Below are 9,041 nucleotides of genomic sequence, written 5' to 3'. Positions count from 1 at the left end.
AAGCAGGGCTTTGCTTTGCGAAAAATACAAATTTGAAACTTGGATGAGGTTTCTGCCCGACAGTGACGATTTACTTTATTGGCCTCCTAGCCCCAAAAATGGAACGAGGGCCGACATTTTATTTTTTATTTATTTTTTTCCTAATGGCCGGCCTGGACCGGCAGGGAATGGACCGGCCGTTCAGGAGTTGTCCCGCTTTTCCCAATGGCCAGCACATCCCTGTAGTGTAGCACCTTTTTGTATTCTAGCACCGCTCCTTCAATGACATTAATGTTTCAACCTTTTTTCTCCTCTATGATTGGTTCCTCATTATGGTCATTGACACTATATGTCATATGAAACTTCAACAATCACGGGTCGGCCTCATCCCCTGTCTCGCCTCTTCCTCACACCCGCAATTTTGGGAAGTTGCAAGTGTTGTTGCCTATATATTGTGACCAAATTGAACTCAATGGTCTTACTCTATAATGATGACGTCACTGAGAATGCTCCTGATCGGCTATGTTGACCGTACTACTTTTTTGCCGGATTAGAACAATAATCTGGTTGCCCTGCTGGCAACCACACTACTAATAATGATAATAATAATGATAGGCTAATAATACATTATTAACAGTATAGTAATATAATATACAGCATAGCTTCTGTCCATTACAGCTGTTATTTTGGTTTGATGTCTGCCTGGTAACAAGTGATGAGAGTGAATAATGTTATTTCATTGGTTGTTGAAGAGTAGACACGGTTAAACAAGTGAGTAAGTGTTCAGTTCCATCAGAATGTCAACTCATCAACACTAAAGTCTAACGTCTGTAACATCTCAACTCATCAACACTTCAACTAAACTCTGAAACATCTCAACTCATCAACACTTCAACTAAACTCTGAAACATCTCAACTTATCACGATGACTTCAACGAACCTGTGGCTCTGTGTTTCCCTGTTCTTCTGTCTACATGGAGCAGGTAAACTTTATTAACGTAATACAACACACTAGGGCATTAACGACTTGTGATTTTTGCAAGTCGACTCGAATCAGTAAAAGGTTGAGTTGAAGTCGACTTTATCGTTTGATGACGTCATCACATCACACACGACCCCCCCAATTATTTTGGGGGGGTCCTCAGATGATTAACTTAATGTGAAACATTGTTTTCTCACTCAACTGTAAACAAACCAACATGAAGTTTAAGTGTATGGAGGGTATCTTCACATTTCTAAAGTGCCAATTTAAGGACTTTTTAAAATAGCCGATCTACATGCTCACAATGCCTCGCAACACGACCCCCCCAATTAGTTTGGGGGGGTCCTCAGATGATTAACTTAATGTGAAACATTGTTTTCTCACTCAACTGTAAACAAACCAACATGAAGTTTAAGTGTATGGAGGGTATCTTCACATTTCTAAAGTGCCAATTTAAGGACTTTTTAAAATAGCCGATCTACATGCTCACAATGCCTCGCAAAGCGAGGCGTTGTGAGCATGTAGATCTGCTATTTTCACAATAGAAAGTTTATTTTTTATTTTTTTCAACTTCGACTTTCGACTTTCTCTGGTGGGAGTCGACTTGTGTAATGAAGTCGACTGAGTCGACCTTTTCGTTAATGCCCTACAACACAGTCACTCTGTGTTCACAACATTATGGTGATAATATTGATGACATTGTAATGTTCTGTTTCCAGATGGATTTCCATACTGTATGGTTGCCCGCTGTGTGTTTAACTCCACTGACCTGAAGGACATGCAGTACATAGCCTCAGATAGATATTATAAACAAGAGCGCATCAGGTTTGACAGCAGGGTGGGTCAGTGGGTAGGCTACACTGAGGGTGGTGAGAAGAGCGCAGAGTTCTTCAATAAAGATCCTAAAGAGCTGGCTTACAGGCTCGCAGCGCAAGAGATCTACTGCAAACACAACGCTGAGAGCGACTACTCTGCTGTTCTGGAGAAGACAGGTGAGCTGATCTCGGACCAGCACTAAACACTCAAACACCACATAAACTATAACATGATTATAAATCATGGATATTCTGAGATGATTCATGCTGTTAACATGATTTCCAAAACATTGATCCATCCATATGCCAAAGATATTAGTAATGTATTCAAAAGTTTGAGAAAAGGCTTTAATGATTTATACTATGAAGGGACTATACATATGTGAAGGCTGAACAAGTTCTTAGAAATCTGAGAAATGTGTAATAATTGGGCTTGCAAGGTTGGTGTCACACTGGGCTGCCCCTCCCCCGGCAGCCACGTTGGGAGGACCGGGGGATATATACTAGCTATAGTAGCAGGGCTTGACATTAACGTTTTGAGGCACAGTGTCCTCTGGACAAGTACATTTCCCATTCACTTGTCCAGGCACAAAAGCCACTTCTGTTAATTTGCCATTTCAAAGTCTTTTTTATTTAATTGTTTCCTTATTTCTTTGGACAAATAAATAAGACCCCCTTGACCCCCTCCACTCCACAGTCCATAGTCTACATACAGCATAAAGCTGCTATAGGTGCATCACAGATAAGGTGAAACCAAAAGCCAAGTACATTTAAAAAATGTCCTCAGAGCTAGTACGCTGCATGCATGCAGTGAGGCTCAACTTTATTTTTTATTTTTTTATTATAATTTTTTTTCCTGCAGAAAGGCTCATAAACATTAGGCTTGTCCTGTTGTCCGGGACAACTAATACATCCTTATTAACAAGTTAATTAAAAATGTACTTTACACTGGGTGAAAAATGGGTTACAAAATCGTGGGATGAAGATTTAAGGAAAAATATATAAATATACTTGTGGCTTTTGCTTTCACTTTTTCTGTGATGCGCCTAGCAGCTTTGTGCTGTATGCAGACTATGGACTGTGGAGTGGAGGGGGCCAAGTTGCCTGGCTCCAGCCAATAGACCCGCCCACTCTCTGAGTGAACTGCTTCTCTTGGTCTGGTTTTGTCATATGACAAGTCTCTTTCTACCGAAACCGACCGAAACCGACCAATGAAATCAATGCAATACGGAGGAGGGGTGCGTCTAACTTTTGAAAATCAACAGAAACAGTGGAGGGAGGGGTGGCTGCGTGGCTCACCAGAGTTCTTAATTGCTCCCTTTGAACTTCAAAAGGGCTCCGAACTGCAGTCATTGATTGAGGCATACAAGTGTTGAATAGCTCGTTAGTGATTCTCTCTAATCAATGAAACATCAAAGACAATGACCTGTTTGGTGCATGACATTGAGGGGAGGGGAGGAGGGAATGTTTTGTGTGCAAAAGTCAAACACAACCCCTCCCACCAGATCTCTTGTGATTGGGAATTTCAAAATTTAAATCCCCTCCCCTTTTCAATCAAATAGAATGGGGACAACTTCAGACTCAAGCTCCAGCGTAGAGTCTGAAATCAGGCTAGGGGCCAAGGGGGTCTTGTTTATTTGTCAAAAAAAGAGGAAAAGAATTATAAAAAAGACTGAGATGGCAAATTGACCAGTGACGTTTGTGCCTGGACAAGTGAGTGGTAAATGCACTTGTCCAGATGACACCGTGCCTAAAAATGCCTAAATTATTACTATTCTTCTTCTTCTTCTTCTTCTTCTTCTTCTTCTTATTCGTATTCCTTTCTTGTTGTTCCAGTGAATCCCAGAGTGAGACTGGCCTCAGAGACACCCCCTGGTGGTCTTAAGCACACTCACACGCTGATATGCAGCAGCTACCGCTTCTACCCTAAAGACATCCTGGTCACCTGGCTGAGAGACGGAGAAGCCACCACCTCTGAGGTCACCTCCACCCATGTGCTGCCTGACGGAGACTGGTACTACCAGTACCACTCCTACCTGGAGTACACACCCAGGTACACACCTAATAGACACCTATACATAGAAGGCAAGGCAGGCAAGGCAACTTCATTTATAGAGCACCTTTCATACAGCGAGGCAAGTCAAAGTGCTTTACAGAATAAAAACAAATACATTCACAGTGCAACAATGCATAAAACAAATTATATATATATATATATATATATATATATATATATATATATATAATATATATATATATATATATATATATATATATATATATATATTATATATATATATATATATATATATATGATATATATACACACACACACACACACACACACACACACACACACACACACACACACACACACACACACACACACACACACAATTAAAATAAGAAAATAGTATACAAATCATGAGGTGGAATAAGCAATGTTGAATAAATACATTTTTAAATTGGACTTGGAAACAGCTATGGTTGGGGATTGTCTGATGTAAAGTGGAATATTATTCCAGGTTTGTGGTGCATAATGGTGAAAGGCTGCTTCACCATGTTTTGTTCCAACTGTATGAACATTTTAGCAGGCCAGCCCCAGATGACCTAAGGGTTCTAGTGGGTTCATATGTGACCCAGCATAGCAGAGAGGCAGTCATTTCGGAAAGCACAGCTTTAGACCAGCCCTGAAAATTTTTTTTTTTTCTTTTTTCTAAAATGTGATAAAGCCACAAAAGCATTTCATAAATATCAGGCTACATTTCATTTAAACGCCAGAGCTTAACTCTGCATGTAAATAAGACTTTTTTTTAATTAATGTGAAGAGAAACCTCACATTTTGCAGGTTACATAAAAGGTTGAATATCTCAGATCTAGTATTTCTGCATGGCATAACTCTATAAGCCATATCTACAAAACTGTTGGGTCAATCTTCACAACCAATATATCATTTTGTAGCTATGATTCCCAGCTGAAAATGAAAATGAAAAATATTTCAATGACTAGCCCTCAGCTATGTTCGGACACATATGGCTTCAACATGTCTAGGATGTAGCTGGGCCCAGAGCCACAGATACGTTTATAGACAAGTAAGAATATTTTAAAATCAATTCTCTGTGAGACTGGCAGCCAATGTAAGGATTTTAAGACTGGTGTAATATGGTCATATTTTCTAGTATTTGTCAGCACTCTAGCAGCAGCATTCTGAATCAGTTGGAGTTTTCTAAGAGCTTTGCTTGAGAGTCCTGTGAGCAGACCGTTACAATAATCCAGACTACTGGAAACAAAAGCGTGTATGAGTGTCTCTAGATCTTGCTTAGACATAATTCCCCTGACCCGTGCAATATTCTTAAGGTGATAATAAGCAGATGAAATGACCGATTTTACATGACTTAAAATTCAAATCTAAAACAACACCAAGATCTCTCACCTGACCTGAGGTACAAGAGACCGGGATTCAAGGTGAGAAATTACTCACTGTCTCTCTCCCAGGTACACACCTAATAGACACCTATACATAGAAATACACACCTCTGGTCATTTAAAATGTGGTTACATTTTAAATCTTTAAAAGTTGAAAAACTGAAATAGGTTTTCGCCCGACCTGTAGGTACAAAAACTAACAATTTAAAGTGTAAACATTATGTGTGTGTGTGTGTGTGTGTGTGTGTGTGTGTGTGTGTGTGTGTGTGTGTGTGTGTGTGTGTTACAGACCAGGAGAGCAGATCTCATGCATGGTGGAACACCCTGGCCTGACTGAACCACTGGTTGTGCACTGGGTCCCGGGTCAGTAATCGATTACTGTAATCTATTACTGTCATCATGTTGAATATAGAGCTACAAGACCTCCTATACACCGGTAAGACTCCCTAAATCGGGAGATAAGCGACCGTCAGGTGTATATAGAACATAGTGAACACAGAGTTACAGAAACTGTAGTATAGAATCAGGGAAACATGACTGAACACTAAAACCAAACAGGAAACAGAAAAGGAGAATAAATGTCTAAAGGCTGACCATACAGAGACTGAGGAGTGAACCCTGACACCTCTGCTGTTACCTGTTTTACTCTGCTGACATCTGCTGTCATACAATAATATAATACAATATAATAAATATGATATAATGTAATTTGTATTGTCAAATGACTCCATGCCAGGTGGAGTGAAGAACAAGGTGTTTTATCTCATTTTATACTTTCTTGGTGACATCACAACCAACAAGGCGCACGTTGCCCACCAACATACATATAGCACTGAACAGCACCAAAAGTAGTACTTGTGCGCTCTGCTGGCGCACAAGTAGGTCATATATGGCCACGAGTGCACAAGACGCAAGTTAGGCAGTTTAGTTTATATTGTATTGTAATTAGTTTATATTGTATTGTATTATGTTGTATTGCATTATCAGACGACTCCATGCCAGAGCCAGTGAAGAACAAGGTGTTTTAATCTACTGTGCATTATATGATATTATTTATATCGTATTGTATTGCAATTATTGTATTGTATTGTATTGTATTGTATTGTATTGTATTGTATTGTAATTATATTGTATTGTATTGTCAGATGACTCCATGCCAGAGCCAGTGAAGAACAAGCTGGCCATCGGAGCATCAGGTCTGGTTCTGGGTCTGGTCTTGTTCCTGACTGGATTCATCTACTTCCACTGGAAGAAAAGAGGTGATTTACATTTATGATTGTTGCTAATTCACATGTTTAACTAGTTTATCTAATGATCTACTACGGAAGAAACAAGGTAAATGTGTAGCAAAGGTATGTTCAAGAGCACCATCACAGAGAGCTGTAAACTATTACCTTTTTACCTGTCTGTCTGTCTGTCTGTCTGTCTGTCTGTCTGTCTGTCTGTCTGTCTGTATGTCTGTCTGTCTGTCTGTCTGTCTGTCTGTCTGTCTGTCTGTCTGTCAGGTTGCATTCTGGTGCCAACAACAACAGACTGAAGGTGAGAAACTACACACCAACACTCGTTTATAAAGCTTTTCAGAATTCATCAAACTGATAAAACTAGTGCACAGGTTTATAAAAGTGTCAAATTCTTATTGGTTCCCTTTTGGGGGTCCAACCTATGTTCCCCAGGTTCTATGTTCCCCAGGTTCTATGTTCCCCATTTTCCCCTATTAAAAAGGTTCTATGTTCCCCTCTTACGCAAAAAAGGTTCTATGTTCCCCAGGTTCTATGTTCCCCACCTGCTTTCACAAAGAAAAGGTTCTATGTTCCCCGTTTACCTAAAAAAAGGTTCTATGTTCCCCACTCATACAAAAATGGGACAGGGGGGCACTAGGGAAATCTGGGCACCATATTTTTGGGATGACTGGGCATTTGGACAAATTGGCACCTAGTCGAGTGGGCACTTAGGGGTGGAGACATCTGTTCATTATAGGGACATGTGGGGACCTGGACAACTGGGCACCTGAATTAGGATTCGTGTTTTTTGACAGCTGAAATCAATATCAGAATTCTGATGTTAACCTGTGGGCCACATTAAGTGAAGATGGGGGCCACCAGTTGTTATGTCACTGGTAGTGTCCACAGACCTCCTCTGACACACAGAGTAAAAGTTATACCATATTATAATAAGCATTAGTGAAGACCAATTATATGATGATAGTTGAAAATGGGTTTAGTTGTCCTTTCAGCTTGTATAATTGTAGGCCTATTTACTTTTGTGTGTAAAACATTTTTCTTATCTGCTTTATAAATAAAGCACCTGGAAACTGCAGATGATGGCTAATGTTGATTATGCCTCTATTGAAAAGGATATACCGAAGGCTAATTGCCCAGGGCCCACCATTACCTGCATTTTTGGTTTGCGCCCAACATTTTTTTTTGTGAGCGGGGAACATAGAACCTTTATTTGGTTTAGTGGGGAACATGGAACCTTTTTTTGAGGAGCAGGGTGGAGAACATAGAACCTGGGGAACATAGAACCTTTTTTTGGGGGAAGTGGGGAACATAGAACCTGGGGAACATAGAACCCGGGGAACATAGGTACGGTCCCCTTTTTTGTTTAGTTTTTTTGTTAATTCTTATTGGTTAAACTACTTCCCACAGTTAATAAAGACTAATTCTTATTGAATGAGTTTTCTGTATAGTTAAAGTATAATTAACTGGTTAAAATACTAATACTAATACAGTTAATAAAGTATAATTCTCATTGGTTGTTTATTGTCTTTGAACAGAACAATGTGTGGTTGTATCTGATGTTTGTGTTTTCAGAGATGCAGACATTGCTGCCTCCTGGTGGAGAGAGGTGGAAACACAACGTGTGTCCAATCAGCTTTTAGATGCTAAATATAAGTTACAGCAGCACAGTGATGACACCATCAGCATTTTATAACACAAGGAAGATACATTTAGGAAAGGACACTCTGGACGCCGGGCAGGTGGCTATAACATTAGAGCTAATGAGCTAATGAACAGACACTATTTCTGAACGATTGTGACCTTTGTTATACAATCAGTTCAGGAATATAAAAGAAGACAAATCACAGATTGTTTAATTTCTAATCACTTGTGTTTCGATGTGCACAGTTAGTAGTAGTATCATTTTATTGAGGCATCTAAACAGTGGCAGGTATCGTTTCTCGCTCAGAGGTATTCATTTCCTGTCTGGTTGCCAGACAGAAATGATGGGACAGTCTCGCGACACCTTGGCACGTTCAGAAACATACTTTGTGCTCTTTAGACGCCTCTGTATAATTATATAGACAGGGAGAACGCTGTAAAAAACCTGATTAAAGGGTGCACCAAACTTTTCTCAATTGATTCTTATATATATTTTTCCTGTAGAATCCATTTCTGCAATAATACATTTTTATATTGTGCAAAATAAATATGCTAATTATCTCATTAATTATGCACAATACAACAATATACTTTGCATAAATGGATTCTACAGGAAGAATTACAAAAAGATCAACTGAGAAAAGTTTGGTAAACCCTTTTATCAACTTTTTGATAGGGTTTTTCCTGTTCTTTCTGCCCATGTGTTAAATTATTTGTAACATGGGTGGAAATGACAGGACAAACCCTATTAAAAATGTTAAAGGGTTTACCAAACTTTTCTCTTTTGATTCTTATGTATTTTACGAATCCATTTCTGCAATATACATAAACAGTGTGTGTTCATTAGCTGATCCACCCACACTGGCTGCAGTTTGTCACCAAGTGTGATTTATCTGCCGGCTGGAATTGCTGGGTAGAGAAAATGACGTCGATGTCCTTTCCTTCATTTATCTACCT

The 9,041-nt window shown here is 39.4% G+C and overlaps 1 protein-coding gene across 1 annotated transcript; it reads left to right on the top strand.

The window, feature by feature from the left end:
- Positions 1-904: 904 nt before the first annotated feature.
- LOC308298140 (rano class II histocompatibility antigen, D-1 beta chain-like) lies at positions 905-8,083 on the top strand (the record flags this gene model as incomplete). Its single annotated transcript, XM_080741696.1, has 6 exons — positions 905-962; positions 1,681-1,953; positions 3,613-3,799; positions 5,939-5,955; positions 6,348-6,461; positions 8,016-8,083. The coding sequence occupies 6 exons, from the start codon at positions 905-907 to the stop codon at positions 8,081-8,083; spliced, it is 717 nt and encodes a 238-aa protein (XP_080597822.1).
- Between the last annotated feature and the right edge of the window lie 958 nt (positions 8,084-9,041).

The sequence above is a fragment of the Nannobrachium achirus genome (assembly GCF_963921795.1).
Source record: "Nannobrachium achirus genome assembly, chromosome: 14".
Classification (NCBI taxonomy): domain Eukaryota; kingdom Metazoa; phylum Chordata; class Actinopteri; order Myctophiformes; family Myctophidae; genus Nannobrachium; species Nannobrachium achirus.
The sequence above is the reverse complement of the archived record's forward strand: the minus strand, read 5'-3'. Positions and strand labels throughout refer to the sequence as shown.